At 34.5% G+C, this 16945-nt stretch overlaps 2 protein-coding genes across 6 annotated transcripts; one reads left to right on the top strand and one right to left on the bottom strand.

Annotated features, from left to right (window-relative positions):
* Window positions 1-4698: 4698 nt before the first annotated feature.
* LOC132285705 (axial regulator YABBY 1-like) lies at window positions 4699-7668 on the top strand. The gene is made up of 7 exons (XM_059787897.1): window positions 4699-4968; window positions 5541-5696; window positions 5844-5961; window positions 6728-6776; window positions 6916-6991; window positions 7131-7205; window positions 7307-7668. Exons 1-7 carry the CDS (start codon window positions 4876-4878, stop codon window positions 7373-7375), a joined length of 636 nt encoding a protein of 211 aa, XP_059643880.1. The 5' UTR covers window positions 4699-4875; the 3' UTR covers window positions 7376-7668.
* Window positions 7669-9988: 2320 nt separating this feature from the next.
* On the bottom strand, window positions 9989-15684 carry LOC132285704 (probable trehalose-phosphate phosphatase F). Of its 5 annotated transcripts, none has more exons than XM_059787894.1 (13): window positions 15470-15684; window positions 12873-12980; window positions 12316-12782; window positions 12077-12217; window positions 11902-11973; window positions 11644-11769; window positions 11448-11504; window positions 11256-11357; window positions 11070-11147; window positions 10870-10939; window positions 10717-10787; window positions 10531-10626; window positions 9989-10423 (listed from the first exon to the last, which is right to left on the bottom strand). In XM_059787894.1, the coding sequence occupies exons 3-13, from the start codon at window positions 12604-12606 to the stop codon at window positions 10352-10354; spliced, it is 1176 nt and encodes a 391-aa protein (XP_059643877.1). In that variant the 5' UTR covers window positions 12607-12782; window positions 12873-12980; window positions 15470-15684; the 3' UTR covers window positions 9989-10351. The 5 variants fall into 5 exon arrangements, with proteins under 5 accessions (XP_059643877.1, XP_059643879.1, XP_059643875.1 ...); XM_059787896.1 differs by lacking the exon at window positions 15470-15684 and adding an exon at window positions 14823-15040; XM_059787892.1 differs by lacking the exon at window positions 15470-15684 and adding an exon at window positions 13175-13606.
* Between the last annotated feature and the right edge of the window lie 1261 nt (window positions 15685-16945).

Here is a 16945-nt window from a genome sequence, read left to right as displayed (position 1 = left end):
GGATGGTAGACGAGTGGCACAAGAAGGGTGTTGCGTCAGATTTCCGACCACTGCTGTAGGGAGTCTTGCATCTCAGAAATTCGCTGACCCACTGCATCTCTATCAGCCAATTAGCCTTCATATATAGACCACTACTCTAGCTGGCATGAACTCACTCACAATTGAGGATATGTCCATTTACTTGTCAAATCCATCAAAAATCAACCAAATCCAATCACACTGGATGTCTCATTTTACTTTCCCTTCCATTTCAACCTTTTGAATGTCGGTCTCCCTGTGAAACTCGGACTAAGTTTGCAGAGTCCCAACAGTAGGGCGCGAATCACATGCTCCATACAGTTTCTGCTGTAACTTTTTAGTGGTTCATATTTGGCTACATAATTCTTCAGTTAACGAACATTAAAGCCGCGTTTAGTCAATTACACCACTATTTATAAATAACATTTCACCACTATTTATAAATAACATCCCATAGTGTAAAAAGTAATGTCACATATAAACATAACTCAATTCAATATACCATTTATGTTATTATTTGAAATTAAAAGTGGTGATATTTCTTTTTACAAATAGTGATGTTACTTTTTAGACTCTTGATATTATTTATAAATGGTGGTGAAATATAAAAATAGTCTAAAAAGTAACATTACCATCATTTATAAGTAACATCACAGAAGTCTAAAAGTAATATACATAGTCTAAAAAGTAACATCACCACGTTTTGAGGGTGAAGATATTTATAAATAGTGGTAATATTACTTTTTAAACTATATGATATTACTTTTTAAACTTCTGGGACGTTACTTAAAAATGGTGATGAAATATTACTTATAAATAGTGATATAATTGCCAAACACAGTGTTAGTGTTTATTAAATAGAGTAAAACATGGCCAAATCAAGGCTACTTACTGCTCACTGTAGGAAACAATATGGAAATTGCACAGCATGTGATTTGTGCCCCCAACAGTCATGCTTAGTTGGGTAAGTGGGAAAGAAGATGTGTGGAAGGAAGATATGAAGAAAAATAAATAAATAAATAAATAAATAAATAATAAATAAATAAAATAAAAAAATTTACTTGTTCCGCATTAATGAGAGAAAATAATTCGAGTTATTTTAAAAAAATTTAAATTACAATACTATTCTTTATAAACTACTATATTACTTATAATGATGGGTATAAAATAATAAATAAAATAAATTTAAATCTTTCTCATCATTTCTCTCAAAGCAACTAAATTTTAGAGCAACATTTAATGTGCGCTAGGTACTAAAATTGACTTTTTAGCACAGACCCATCCAAATATAATAATACTCAGAATTACTTCCTCGTCCGCATGGTGATGGGTAGTGTTTGAAATTTGAAAACACCATTTTGGTGGCCTGTAAAGTTGGAACAAACCTTATGACTTTTACCTAATCAGTAACACATTTTATTTTTACCACAGGACTTACACACTACCCATTTTTATATCAGTTACATGTGAGAGGTGTCAATGAGTGCACTGTGTACATTCACCTCTAGGCGCTTTTCAAGAAAGAGGAAAAACCCTAAATGCAAATGAAGATGGATAGTGATGGTTCTCATATAGTAAAAAAAGTTTTAAACAACTAATTAAGAAAGATGGCAACTATCTTTTTCACCGAATTTGGGTTGCTTTGCAAAATTTGTAGCATAAGAATCCTAGAAATGTGTGGAGGAGAAGTGAAGGGTTGGAAAGATCCAACTGAATTAGCCAACTCAAACTAAAAAAGAAAAATATAAATTTAGGAAAGGACAAAGGTGGTAAATGGGAAAGTCTGTCTACTCAGATGGTATAACTGACTTAAATACGTATCTGTATGTGTGTAAGAGGAGAGATCGAGTGGTCAAATCATTAAAAGTAAGCTTTCATACTTGTGAATTCTATACATATAATAGTGTATTACAGTAGATTTTCATCGATATATATATACACACATATACATATACTAATATGGCATCAGTGAGAGACAACCCTCATTTATCAAATAATTTACCTTACCCAAAAAAATAATTATAATAAAGTTCATGCTCGAGTTGAACCGGGCTTCGAGTTAGAAAAGTTAGCCTGAGCCTTATTATTGTCGGGTTAAGTTTTTTGTAAATAGACACTGCAATGTTACACACATACATTTGTGTATATGTAGAGAAATTTGATAAGGCTTAAAATTGAATTCATCTCAGGTAAATTTTGAATTAGCTTACCCTGAAACATAAAAATAAAATAAAAATAAATAAAATAAAATATAAATTATTAGAAAATTACTTCTTCAAAATAATAAATTAAGATTTAACAAAAGGATTTAAAAGAAAAAGGGTCATTTAAAATACATATAATATTTTAAAATTAAAAAATAGGGTTAATTACAATAACACCCCATGAGATTTGCTATAATGACAACCATATACAAATTGGCTCACTTTTGAAGGATCATACCCCCTCAGGTTTGCTCCCTTCACAAAAACACCCCTTGAGTGTCTGACACATGGTAAAATGACCTCAATAACCTTTGACTTATGATGGGACACTGAAATTACCAATTTACCCATTCTGCATATCAACCACCTACCCACGGAGCCATCGCCGCCATCACCACTGCCTCATTTTTCCTCTCTTCAACCTCTTTCTTTTACACACACACACACACACATACACATTCATACAATTGCAATCCAATCCATTCCTACACTACCCAAACCATCTCCAAATTAATCACAATTTTTTTTTCCAAACTAGTTTTAATGGAAACCATCGCCCTGTTTGGCAACAAATGCGCCACTATTGCCCGCCTCCTCTCGGGTCGAACTGACAAGGCCATATATATATATATCCACTGGAACTCCATTGACGAAGGAGATGTACTTAAATTAGCAGCCATTGAAGAGATTGGAGAGTGCGGGTTCTCCCCTTTTAGTTTCGGGTCTATATTTCAGACCGGGTATAATGTAAGTGAATCGAGCCTTCCGGCAAAAACGCAAATGGATTTGGTGATGATGCAAAATCAGATATGGGCTTAATATCTTCATCATCGAGGATGCCAATCTCTGTTCAGCAGAAGCGATATGGCGGAATACCAACAGCGGAGGCGACAGTGGCACCGTCGCCGCAGAAGGCGGATGATCTGTTTGGGCCGTTCAACAAGGAGTTCTTGCCAGGAATATAATCGCCGCTAGTGATCGATGGCCTGAGCAAGGCGTTGGATTACACACTCCAAGCTGCGAATTTGTTCGTCTAGTGTGTTATCCGCGGCGAGCATCTACGTTATCTTCAGATCACGATTTGTATCGATGATAGAATATTCTTCTTCATTCTAGAAGTTAGAGAGTGTGTGGAATGAACAAACATGCCACTTGTTTAGGGTTAGGTGAGATCTTGATAGAAAGGCAAGTGCGTCTTTTAAAAATTATGATATTTTGTCATTAAAATCAATTAAATACTGATGGGCAATTTCGTCTTTTCAAATCATTTAAGGGCCTGTTTGGATAAAAATTGATCAAAATTTTGACAAGACGGTGTCATTATTCAAAAAAGGCCAAACTTATATATGACTGTCATTATGACAAATCTCAGGGGGTGTCATTGTAATTAACCCTAAAAAATGTATATAATAAAATTAAAATTTGAGTTTGAATTTAGATTTGGATTGTTGAAAATTCAACTCAAACCCGACTTTAATTGTAAAAATAGAAGTAAAACTACAAATGAGCCGAATTGTATGTTCAAGAACAACGCAGGCACGGTTCGTTTAAGGCTCAGGCCTAGGCTTCTTCGTTAAGCAAACAAATCGAGTTCCATTTCTAAACTCATTTAGTAAACTAGTCAATCTTGAACAATATTGAACTCTATTCATGTACGCTTGTGAACATAAGTTTGCTCGTATATATTCGTGAACGTAGGGTTGTGTGGGCTCATAAACAAGTTCATAAATATAAGCTTGTATTACTTCATGAATATAATCTTATGAACTTGTTAATAAACAAAAACTAATATAAATTTGTATAAATTCATGAACAAGTCAAAACGATCTTGAACGCGAGTTAAACGATTTTGTTATCAAATGAGCTGATCCTGAATTTAGCTCTTTGAGCTCGTCATGATTCTAAACCAAACTTGAGTTGAGCCCACAAACAAGCGAGCCGAGCTCAAACAAACTCAAACTCGGCTCGCTTGGTTCAATTGCAGGGACTTGTACAAATCTGAAAAATTGGAGGGTTGGAGATGGGCTTATTGTCCGGGGGAACAAGAGATTGCATATATGGTTCCAAAAGCCTGAGAAAAACAACAACATAACCCCTCTTAATTTTGAAAATAACAGGTGAATGAGTGAAGACTTATATCACCCCATGCAAACGTCCCTTTCCTGCTCCTCTCCCCCACATCTGCCGCCTGCATGCCTCTCTCTCTCTCTCTCTCTCTCTCTCTCTCTCTCACACACACACACACACACAACCATTGGGAATACCAACAACACATGTTCTTTTCTTGTACACCATGCGTATATTAAAGCTCAACATCTATGCATACTATGGTTCTGTCCTACATGCATGCATACACATATACATACATATGTGTACTGTATGATAGATTTATAATTACCAGCAAGAAATGGCCAAAAAAAAGGGGGTTTTGGCCACTTTGGCTTCTTATATCTACTACACCACATATATACTTTAAAATATCTTTCTCTCCACATATATATAAAACATCTCTCTTCCTCTATTTGCTCCTTTCTTTCACAACTCATAATCAAGAAAGGCAGATCGAAGGTGGTGGTTAATCTGTCAAGCCATCAATCAATCAATCAGTCAACCACATCAAGCAATCAATTTCTAAAAGAACAGAGAATCAAAGATGTCCTCCTCTTCTACCTTGTCATTGGACCATCTCTCTCCCTCGGAGCAGCTCTGCTATGTTCATTGCAACATTTGTGACACTGTCCTCGCGGTATCATATTCCCTCCTCACTTGTCTCTCTACCCTTTTCCTTACATTAATTTGCCCCCTTTGATCATTTCTTTAACAATTAGGTCACTTTTTTTTTTTTTTTTTTTGCTGTTTCTCACATAGATTTCTTATATGTCTATCTTCTATAATGTTTGGGTTTCTTATGTTTGAGGGTGAGTACCTAGTGTTCCTTTCACTAATTAAGTTGTGCAAGAACTCTCTCTACCCTTTTGATTACTCTTTGCTCCAGTTGCATTTTGTTTACCAACTAGGTCAATTAGGGTTTCCCTGTATTTTGTTTTTGTTCCTCATCACATTATTGATTTCTTATTTGTTCTTTTTGGGTTTCTATGTTTGATGGGGTGTAGGTGAGTGTTTCTTGCACTAGTTAATTTGTTCATTAGTTATCTGTAACCTTCTTCATTACTCTCTTCCCCCACTTGAATTTGGTAACTAATTATGTCACACTTAGGGTGGTTTAGTTCTTTTTTCTTTTTGTTCTTTACATAGATCTCTTACATGTCCATCGTCAATTATTTTGGGGTTTTAATATATATGTTTGGTGTTTTGTAGGTGAGTGTTCCTTGCACTAGTATGTTCAAGACTGTCACGGTTCGATGTGGCCACTGCACGAACCTGCTGCCAGTAAACATGCGTGGGTTACTTGTACCTTCAGCTAATCAACTTCACCTGGGCCACTCTTTCTTCTCTCCTTCCCATAATTTTCTGGTATAAAACATCATTTAATTGAAGACTTATTTCACAACTTAATTTAAGAAATTTATTTCCATCACGTCACGGCCCTTATTTCTAACCTTAAATTTGTATCAATATTGCAAGTATAATTACTTATGGATTGATGATATAATTTTGCAGGAAGAGATACCAAATCCAACTCAAAACTTTCTGATCAATCAACCAAACCCAAATGATTTACTGCTGCAAGAACGACGAGGACTTGATGAACTCCCAAGGCCCCCAATGATTAACAGACGTGAGATTCATCACATATTCTTATATATATATAACACTAATTTCTAACTTTCAATTTTCTTTTATCCAATTAAGTCTTCCCTACATCGCAATTTAGATGCAAAAAAGAACCTTTATTGTGAGTCATGTTGTGGTTGATTAGATTGTTCCTTTTCTTACCAATTACTCTCTCTCCGAAGAGAACTTTTGAAAAGATGATTAAACATGCTTGCACTTTAGCCTGCTCATATACAGTACTCTCTTAGCCAACCAAGAAAGAAAGCCCAGATATGAATCAAACCATTTGCTTTTGTCTTGCACATAACATATTTAAAATTTGAACTAATTTTCCTCCAATTTCAATTCCAAGACATCAATTTCATTCTCATAACACTTTTTTTGCCCCTTTTCCCACTAACTTTTATGAAGTTACATTTTAATGTCTACAAAACCTCCAAGTTTAATTATCGGAAAAAAAAAAACTTCCAAGTTTTACTAGCTGACAAGAGTACCCAAACTGTCCATTTTAATTAGTCTGATCTCTCATTCTGTGTAGCGTGATGAGTTTTTTTTTGAAAGGTATGTTGCGTGATGAGTTATGTGTGTGTGAGAGAGATAGACAGAAGGAGGGAGAGAGATTTCTCCCCCGGAAATATAGATGATAAAGAAGCAATGAGTGTAGTAGATATAGATAGAAAGATAAACCAGAGAAATGATGACGACGATGAATATAAATGCACAAAAAGTCAGCAAAGCAAAATTAATGTGTCTGTGCTGTGCATGTCCAGCTCCAGAGAAGAGACAGAGAGTCCCCTCAGCGTACAACCGATTCATCAAGTGAGTGATCATCAAAACTTTCAATTATTTCTCTGTGTGTGTATATATATATATATATATATATATATTCACACACACACCTTATCCAAAAAAACACATACATGTATGAATATTGATCATGACATCCTTCAATTTTCAGGGACGAGATCCAACGCATCAAGGCTGGAAATCCCGATATTAGCCACAGAGAAGCCTTTAGTGCTGCTGCAAAGAACGTATGATCCAAGATATTTTTTAGGGTTTCTTTTTATAAATAAAAATTCATCATTATTTTTCCAAATTAGGGTTTCATTTCTGTCACTCATTTGTGACCTTTTTTTTTTTTTTTTTTTTGAATTGCTGTTATCTTCTCAGTGGGCCCACTTTCCACACATCCACTTTGGTCTCGTGCCTGATCAGTCCGTGAAGAAGGCTAACGTGCGCCAACAGGTACTTTACCCACCCTCTCCTCTTTTACAGATTGTGTTCACAATTAAACTTATATTGATATATATATATAACCTTTGTATATGGGAATTGGGTTGGCGTAGGAAGGTGAGGATGTTCTCTTGAAAGATGGATTCTTTGCTCCAACAAATATGGGTGTCTCTCCATACTAAGAAGTGCAGCTGAAGTTGGCTTCTCAATCTCTCTCTCTCTCGATCTAGCAGTCTTGGTTTTCAATGGAGCTTCTGGTTCTAATGCTAGTTAAGTCTAACAACTTTAATTTCTCCATAGCTCGTCTGCCATTTGAAGGTCCTGTCTTGTGTTGATACTTGTCTAGCTAGCTTGTACTACTTCTAAACACTTTATGTGTGTACTTTTGCTTGGAAGACTTCAACCTTTTATGTTTCACAATTCTCTTCAGTATAGTATAGCTCTTAGGTGCCTACTTGTCCATCTTTTTACATGAATGTTTTTAATAAGGTTAGGCCTAGCTATCTAATGTTATGTCAATTAGTAGCTTTAAGTAAATATTACACACACACAAAAATTGCAGTCAGCATCAAGTTTGCTAATGAAAAGAAGTCACCATTATCCCTTTGATTACTGGGGAAAAAGAAAGAAAGAAAAAAAGTTAAAAGAACTAAAATGGTGCAAAGATATATATATATATATTCGGTAAATAAATGGTGCAAAGATATTCTGAAGATGATCATACAACTTGCTAGGGTTAACTTGGATTCGTTTAATCTTATTAAAAATAGCTAGAGACAGAATATGCACTCAATTCAAATTCCACGTGACAGTTAATGGCTACATCAACATCCGTGTTATATATGAATAGATTGGAGATGTACAATAGTTTCTTCATGTGTTGGTTTATTTGTAATTACATTGTGAAGTATTTCATATACTTAGATTGAAAATATTTTAGTTGGACAGGACACAGACAACACAATAAGGAGTGGATTCATACAGTCAATTGCAATTTAATTTTCTTTTAGAATTCATATAATTTTGCAGTTCGTTGCCTTTCAGCATCGAGCTTATTGAACAGTGGAAAGATCATATGGAAGCTCCTGATCATTGCAATTGTCTAATTAAATCATTCAATATGAGATAAGAAGCAAAACAAAAACTAAAGTCAGTCTCGAGGATAACTGTATGTATGTATTAAAAATCATGAACATGATTGAGTTTTTGGTAGATGATTAATTTTATCTCATTGAATAGGTCAATAATCACTTAACTTTGGAATTGAGAATCATAAACTCTACTTATATTCAACCAGATTTTGACAAGAAAAGTCAAAATAGAGGCAATTTTGATCCCTTTTTGATTCAATCTTATTAGTTAATTTTGAAATAGTAGGATGACCTCCTGATTTTTTTTCTCCTCTTTTATATGAAATTCAACCAATTGTATATATATATATAGTGTAAATACTATATCTTTCCAATTGAATGGTGAAAAAGGTTGCGAGAAGAGTTGGAATTTGGTAAAGTAAACCTCTGCTATACTGCTGATTATTTACACACTCAACTCAACTCAACTCAGCTCAGCTCAGCTCAGCTCAACTCTATTGCAGCCGTTTTAGTCCTACATTATCGGCAATAGGAACTTTTGGGAGATGAAGTGTCCAAATGACAGCACTTGGACATGGAGGTTAAATCTCTAACCAAAATGAAACCCTTAATTAATTAGTTTGTGCAATGTGAAACTGCAAAACCTTAAGAGAGTAATGGAAGAAGAAATGGCCGGACATTGAATTCACGCTTTGAAGCTTGTCGAAGTACAAAAAAAATTGAGTCGAATATGGAGGCTTTACGTGTTGAGATGAAGAGCAATGGAGATTAGCCATGGAGGTAGATGTGGGGGCAAGAAGCGTGCAAGTCTTTTGGGCGTGTTTAGATGATACAGAAATACTTTATTGCTCATGTTGTATTAATAACATATTAAAAACTCCACAACATAAGTCAGTCTTTCTCGTGTTGTAGAGTTCCCAGTAAGCCAGACGGCACTATTGTATGCTGTCCTCAATCGGGGGAAAGTTGCATAGCGATATATGACCAATCAGATCACAAAGATTGGTGAGATTTTAAGTTTCAGCTGTTGCTGTCAATGAAGAAAAAAAGGGGAAAAGAGACTTGATCTGAACTCCACCACCCAAAAGTGTAGGGTCAGTGGATCACAAAGGCAGAACGTCGCATGCAAGCTGACATGTAAAGTCAAAATTTGTGCATAGGATGCTACCATATTACAAAAATGCAATTTCATTCTCTGCCATTGTAATACACAATCTAATTATCAAAAAAAAAAAAAAAAAATCCCTTTGAACCTCCATTAAAGATGCTTCCTGTGAAGTTGTCAATCCAATTTTTGACTCCAAAAGTATGGACCTTTCAAGCAAAACACATCCAATGCAATCTAGGTAATCTCAATTTCAACATGCTTGGCATTTTCACAAACACTTTTTCAGAAAGCATGTAGCATATCAAAAGAAGAGTCAATAGTGAAATAACCAGTAATTTTTCCACTTGTTCAGATTGATATTTTTCAGCTGTGGGATCAATTCATTGCTTTTGGGTAAATTGAATTGGTTTCTACATGTCAACAGAACATGTATGGAAAGGCCTTGGGCCAGTTGGTCTACTTACTAGCCCATTACATGTAATAAAAGTTGGATCCCAACATTTTGCTATTTCAAAACAGAGGCTTTGAACTTGTAAAGCCCGTAACATTTTACGATTTCTGTCCTCTGTTCCATATACTTTGCCAAAACTAAAGAAGAAGAAAAAAAGGTCATACCAATTCACTTCATTTCAAAGAACATAAAAACTGCAAGAATAAGACTTGCAAGTGAGATTAAAAGATTATCACAACAGAATCCATATGGACCATACTACTGAAAGTTAAATTAAAACAACTAATTAACTCATTTGGAGAATGACCACAATTAGACACACCATCCCGGCTGAGGGAAGAAGAAAGTGGCTGTGCAGAGAGAGAAGCCGCAACACCATAATACGAGGAAAAAGAATGATGCAAATAAATGCAACAGATTTTCCCTAGAACCTAGATACCATATCTGCTACCATACCCATCCTATATGAGGATTACTTTGCTACTCTTCCTTGTTTTTTCTCTCCACCTCAATAGGAACTCGATGAATTCTTCGCATTCATTTCCTTCCATCTCACAAGGGACTTGAGGAACTCTTTGACCTGCAAATATCAAGAGTTTTCTCTAAATTTGACAATTGCAATAAAACAAAGCCAACGTAAAAATGGAAGTTTACCAAAGACTCTACGCATAAGATCAGAATGTGCACCTCTGAAGGATCCCGGAGAGAGAAGAATGCCTTGGTTTCTTTTGGTACTGAAGACACAAGAATTCCATAACCTCGATTCCCCGCCTCCTGCAGTACCTGAAGCAGCATCAACAAATTACATTACATTGAGATACAAGCTCAATGGATGAGCGAGTCGAATAGTAATTACACTAGTAGTACTACTACCTTGAATGCATCTTCATCTGTCCTGTCATCTCCAATATATATTGGAAGTACATTGTTACTGTCGCATACCCCTGCAACATATATTTACTATTATCTAATAACAAAAAATCCATAACACATTTTTTAGATAGGAGAGATAATAAGTTCACTTACCAAGTGATTCGAGCAAAAATTTAACTGCTTTCCCTTTATCCCAGTTAATCACAGGACGGACCTCTAAAACCTACAAAAAGAGAAAAGCCCAGAGTGATGTATGAGCATTGCTACAAGAATATGTGCAAATTTTAATACAAAAGGGGGAAACAATGAAGGAAAAATAATATTGATTTCAAAACCCAGCTACTTAAAGATACCTTCCGTCCATGAGTTAGTCGCAAACGAGGGTAATCTTTTAGAACATCATGAACACGTTGAGCAACAGTTGGCCAACTCTGAAATAAGTCAAAAGGGAAGAAGAATGCTTTCAAAACTAGTACCAACAACCAAGAACATTTTGAAGGATTCAATCACATTATGAAATATAAGGAACCCAGCAATACCTTCTCATCTACGTTACGGTAATGAACAGAGGTGCAAAATTTATGATTCTCAACTTTTGCGCCTTTTATATTTTTAGTATTCTCGACAAGGGTTTTAAAAACCTGTTCGAAATATAATCAATCAACCAGTTACTTTCTTATTAGTTAGTGGAAATTTGTTCTCATCATAGTAAGCACAATAGAATCACACACCTCATCAATCATAGGCAAAAATTCACGAGCAGGCTGGAACAGATTTACTTCCTTGCCCTGCACATAAAAGAAAAATGATATAGAAATTTAAAAAAAGGCCGCCAGAATATAGAGTATTACAGAGGAATTCATCTAGGAATTCCCTAATCTTAAATTCAGGCTGAAACGTAAGGGAAAAGAACCTGTAATTTCTTACCTGTTGGTCAGTAGATTTAATACAGTTTGAATGGTCAGTGGACACAGTGTCGCTAACTGGCCACATGATGTCCATACCATGACTACCAGCATAATAGAGTTCAGTTAGTCCTACCAACTCATATACCTGAAAATTTGGGGAGGGATAGATGATCAGACCTTAATGGCATCCAAAAAGAGTACCGCACACACAAATAACAAAATACAATCAATTCTGAAATACATGAGTACTATTTCAGTTATGGACTCTTCGAGCTACCTTATCACGGCTTCTTCCACTAATGATTGCCGTTGGGAAATACTTTGCCACGTCCTTAACAGCAGAACGCATCTGGCAGCAATTGTTCAATTTCAGTATACACATAAAACTAGACAACGATAAAAGAAACAAAAGGGTTCCATAGGACATGGAATAAACTTGTAAAAGCACTAACATCATCAGACATAAAGGCACGATCAGGGTCATCTACAATTGGAGAAAGAGTCCCATCATAATCCAAAAACATCACTATCTTCTTCTTCTTTGCATAATTTGTGATACGCTCAAAAAAGTTAATTGCTGATGGATGCTTAAGCTGCACATGCAAAGAGAAAAAATGAGACAGATTTTGATAACCTTTCTGAATTACATTACACAAAGAATTCTGCCACATAAAAGAGACATCAAGCATACCATCCAGGAGTTGTAAGCAATATCACTATCATCTGAAGCAACCTCAGCATTGAATTCCTTGAGAAACTTCTTGCGAGGAGGAGAAGAGGATATCATAGCATCAAGCCAACCATTGGATCGAACATCATCAAGCTTTCCTGGCTTCTTTCGTGGAATTGTTAGCATGGCAGAGGAGAATGACAGTCCCGATTGAGAGTAAGGCAGTAGACTAGTATGAGTGCTTAGCCTGGACTTGTTCATGGGTGGAGAATCAGTGAGAACAGGAGACACATTTGTTGACTTCAAGTCCATTGCATAGGGTTCTAATTGTAAACCAAGTTTATGGTGTTTAATAGCTTCTTGGTCAGAACAGAGATGAATGGATCTTCACTTTACCCAACTCTTTTGTCAATGAAAAACCACCTCTTCAGCGTTTTCTTATCACAGCTACTGGGCGAGCAGTCCATCAAGCACAACCTTCTTGAAATCTATCGACAAAGCAACGTGTCAAAAGCAAAACTTACATAGCTTCAATAAAATGATGTTGCTCCTCAATCAAAACAAATAATACATCATACCTCATCTCTAAATCTACTCTGCATTTATACCAGGTGACCAAACATTATTTGTATGAGTTTCTTGAGGAAGGATTCATATAAAGCCTCCGAATCCAGCAAATTATCCTCCTGTCCGCCAGAGACATTATAAACAGAAACTAAATGATAAAATTTACGAAATATAGTGACTTACACAAAGAAAAAAAACATCAACAATACCAGCCTGACTAAATTACTTTGTGAATTTTTAAATTTAACTAAGATAATAACTAAATTTATCTCCAGCAATAAATAGCATAGATTATTGAGGTGTGAATAATGACCGTTTCCACAAGAAGCTTGGAACAGATAAAAGGTAACTATGATGACGAAATCCGACGTACTCACTCAGTCAAGCAGGCTCCAACATAAATAAACTGAAACAGATTGAATGAAATCCATAATAAACTTTTAACTGAGAATAGTTCCAAAAAAGAATATATTCTTCCCAAAGTAACCCAATCCAAGACAGAAACCTCAGCTAGGTATAGTCATTTCATTTATATAACATGATGGAAATATAGAATAAAATATTTGGGCCTGATCAGTGAGTTCGATTTTAGCATATCCAGACATAAATTTCGTACACCCTGGACTTGATTTCTGAGAACCAGTACCACATCGACCGGACAGGATTCCAATGGTGAATAACAAAAGAGTGAAGAAAGAGAAAAGTTTGGGCAAGCTGTGCTACCATGAAGGCTGGCTCGTGACATCTGTACCCCTCACCGTATCTAATGTTGGACACAGCATAGCCACCCAAAAATGAGTTTGAATGCATCCACTAGAAACAAATAATCATGGATAATATTTAACTAGAACAAGAAAGTCATATCTTTAGAAGTCCTTACAGGGAGACGTAAAATTTTAGCTAAAGGTAAGTCATATTTACATAATAATATTTATATTTCACTTCAAACAAATCAACAATATAATCTAAGGGCTTACTTTTTGGTAGCAAAATTCCAAATTTAACTCCTGAAATTTCATCGCATGCAATTAATTATAAAACCGACATGCTACTGACAATAGTTATCAATAAAGTATTTTACATTAAGGTTCCACTTGTTTCAATACGAACTATTTCATTAAAAAGTTGTTTCTGAGATGAATCAGGTCAGAAGAACTTCTCTCTGAAAAGCTAATATATGAGACATGACAAAACCTGCCCTACCTTCACATCAAGATCCACATAGGTAAATTGAACCATAAAAGAATATTCTTGTTCCCAATAATTTTTCTGAGAACCATTGAAACAAACAGAGTTTAGGTTTCCGTTTGGTAAAATTCACACGAGGAAACTGAGATTTTGTGGAAGGAGAAACCAAACTGAAAACAGCACTCAGTTCAAAACAACATCAACCCGAGTTAGTAAGTTAAAAAAGAAGAAGATATGCTTGTCAAAATTTTAGAGAATAAATTTTAGTCTGTAAGCTTGGAGGCATCCCAAAATTTGAATCCAAAGCCCACATGGAATTCGGATGATAGATCTTTGTAAAACTTATCTTCAAACTTAACATTTATACATGTTGGAAATGTTTCAAACCCAGAACCATGTAAACTGAGGGGGACAAAATTGAATCAAGCAAGGATTGAAATAATATCATCCCAATTTATATACATAAACATTTAACATTACTATTTGTGTTAAAGTCCACTCTAAAAAAAACAATTAAATCACAAAAATGATTCGTTTTGAAGAGAATAATAAAAATAATTGAATATGAAACTGCAAAAAATCTTCAAATTATTTATAAATTTATTTGCTTCTGAAGATCCCATTCAAAAGTGGACATGAAAGGAAAGAAATTATTGCAGCTTAGACTAATATACAATTTTCTTAAGCTAAAAACAAAAAAATGATCATGATGAAAAACTTATAGGGATTTACACCCCCAAAAAAAAAAAAAAAAAAATTCCCAATTCTCATACCATAAGCTCTACTGTAGACGCTGCAACCAACTAATTAGTATAATTTTCTTGCAATAACATCCAAAAAAACATTCCCTCGTGAGAGAGAGGACAAACCAGGCAAGATTTCGATTGGACCAACCACATGAAATTGGGACAAGCTTCCACTAAACAAAATTTAGAAAATTTTCGGATTAGTGAATGTTAAAGTGTCCAAATATTGCCTAAAATGGGATGCTAAACCACACATAAAAGTCGTTTGCTGTTTGGTAGGCGTTACTTTTCACAAAAACAAATCAATTGAAAGACTTCCCATTGTTTCCTTGTTAAACCACGAAAACTGATTATGACATCTCGTGCAATTTCAGCATCTTTACAGCAACCGACAAAATAAAACACTTATATATGCTTTCATAAAGAAATTGAACGAATATATATGGTCAATTATATATATCTATATACATATGTACACGCTAGTGTGTGCACACACACATGCACATATATATTCATCAAAATATAAAATTATCAACCTAATTTGCTTTGTAAGCAGAGTGTAATCGAATATAGAAGGGAAAGTTATGAAAGGGAAAAACAGAACACCAAGAAAATTTTCAATTTTGAAGGAAAACAATAAAGAATGTGATGGAAAATAGAATCAGTGGCAATACCTGGGTCTGAAAGCGACTATATTTTTTTCCAATCAACCAAACACCAAATTACGATCTTTAAAATGGAGATGTGGGATTGCGAACCTTAAAATCAAACAAAAGCTACTATATAAAATGTGAGCATTAATTGAATAAGAAGAGAAAAAGGAGGCGAAAAAATAAAATTTTGACACAAACGGAAAAATTACGGCAGCTTGCTAAAGTGAAAGCCCTAAAAGGAAAAGAGCGAAAAGGAAGAAGAAAATGAAGGCGAAAAGATGGGTATTTATAGAGTTTGATAGCTAAAAAGACGTGCCAAACAAGGCAACCTTATGATGTTTGAATTGCGAAACACTTTCGATTTACCAAATCAATATTTGTTTATTAAATGTTGACGGAAAACCAATAAATCAATTAAAAAATACATTTTTCTATTTTTGTTTTGTAACTTAACTTTTAATTGATTTTAAAAAGGTATATCTACAATGGGTGAGGTGGGAGATGAGTGATGCTAATGACACGTGTGGGTAACAACATTAAGGAATACACCAAATGATGACACCTGCTAGGGAGGATGTGAGCATGATGTGATCCACCAAACTATCTGACGTTTAATGAAACGTCGGTGTGACCATAAACGATAGATACAGATAGATTCACGTAGTGATTGGTGGACTAATGGTGATAGACATAAATAAATTCAAGCGAGTGATCGATAAAATCGAAATGGTAGATACAAAATAGATTCACGCAGTGATTGGTGAGACTAATGATAGAAAGAAATAAGTTCACGTGAGTGATCGATAAAACCGAAGGGATCATTTTGAATGTTTTTCCTCACTTTAAATTATTCTTGAAAGCTTTTAAACTTCACTTTTGTACTTTGGTAACTTATCTCACATACAAATATATGTTTCTACTTATATAGATACGTGGAGGGAAGGATGTATTATAATAAATGTGTTACTTATGTTACATATGTGTTTCTACTTATATAGATATCTCTATTCTTATGGAGACAAGAATGTATTATAATCAATATGTATTGAAACTCTTTGTCTAAATATATAAATAATGTATACATTCTCTATCCTTCTAAATCTTTTTCAATATATCAATATTTGCAAATTCTTCAATGTTGTAGAATCCTCCCTTAAATTATAACATTGCATACTTTAGTTTTTGCAAACTTTTAAATTTTGTAGAATTTTTCATCTCTTTACAACACTACATACTTCTTATTATTCAAAATATAAGAAGAGAAAAATAGTATATGTGTGATCGAATTTTAAATGGTGAATTTTTAAATAAAATATTATTATACTTGAACATAATTTTTTTCATTTTTATTTTTCCGTAAATTCCTTTTTTAATTTTACTATTTTTTTAATTAAAAAATCAAATTACAGTTAACTACCGGAAAAAAATAATCAAATTATCGTATTTTACTAACTAGATCCTTTCTAATGCACATTTGTTTTTGAATTATGTATTATC

Source organism: Cornus florida, unplaced genomic scaffold, assembly GCF_030987335.1.
Source record: "Cornus florida cultivar Cherokee Brave unplaced genomic scaffold, ASM3098733v1 CherokeeBrave_3.0.0_Hap2_Chr11, whole genome shotgun sequence".
Classification (NCBI taxonomy): domain Eukaryota; kingdom Viridiplantae; phylum Streptophyta; class Magnoliopsida; order Cornales; family Cornaceae; genus Cornus; species Cornus florida.
The sequence above is the reverse complement of the archived record's forward strand: the minus strand, read 5'-3'. Positions and strand labels throughout refer to the sequence as shown.

Coding starts and splice junctions, on each gene's coding strand:
- LOC132285705 (XM_059787897.1), top strand. CDS start 4,876: ATGTCCTCCTCTTCTACCTTGTCATTGGACCATCTCTCTCCCTCGGAG. Junction 5,962..6,727: donor GCCCCCAATGATTAACAGAC/GTGAGATTCATC, acceptor GTGCATGTCCAG/CTCCAGAGAAGAGACAGAGA. Junction 6,992..7,130: donor TTAGTGCTGCTGCAAAGAAC/GTATGATCCAAG, acceptor TTATCTTCTCAG/TGGGCCCACTTTCCACACAT.
- LOC132285704 (XM_059787894.1), bottom strand. CDS start 12,606: ATGGACTTGAAGTCAACAAATGTGTCTCCTGTTCTCACTGATTCTCCA. Junction 11,770..11,901: donor GTGGAAGAAGCCGTGATAAG/GTAGCTCGAAGA, acceptor CCAAATTTTCAG/GTATATGAGTTGGTAGGACT. Junction 10,940..11,069: donor GACTAACTCATGGACGGAAG/GTATCTTTAAGT, acceptor CTCTTTTTGTAG/GTTTTAGAGGTCCGTCCTGT.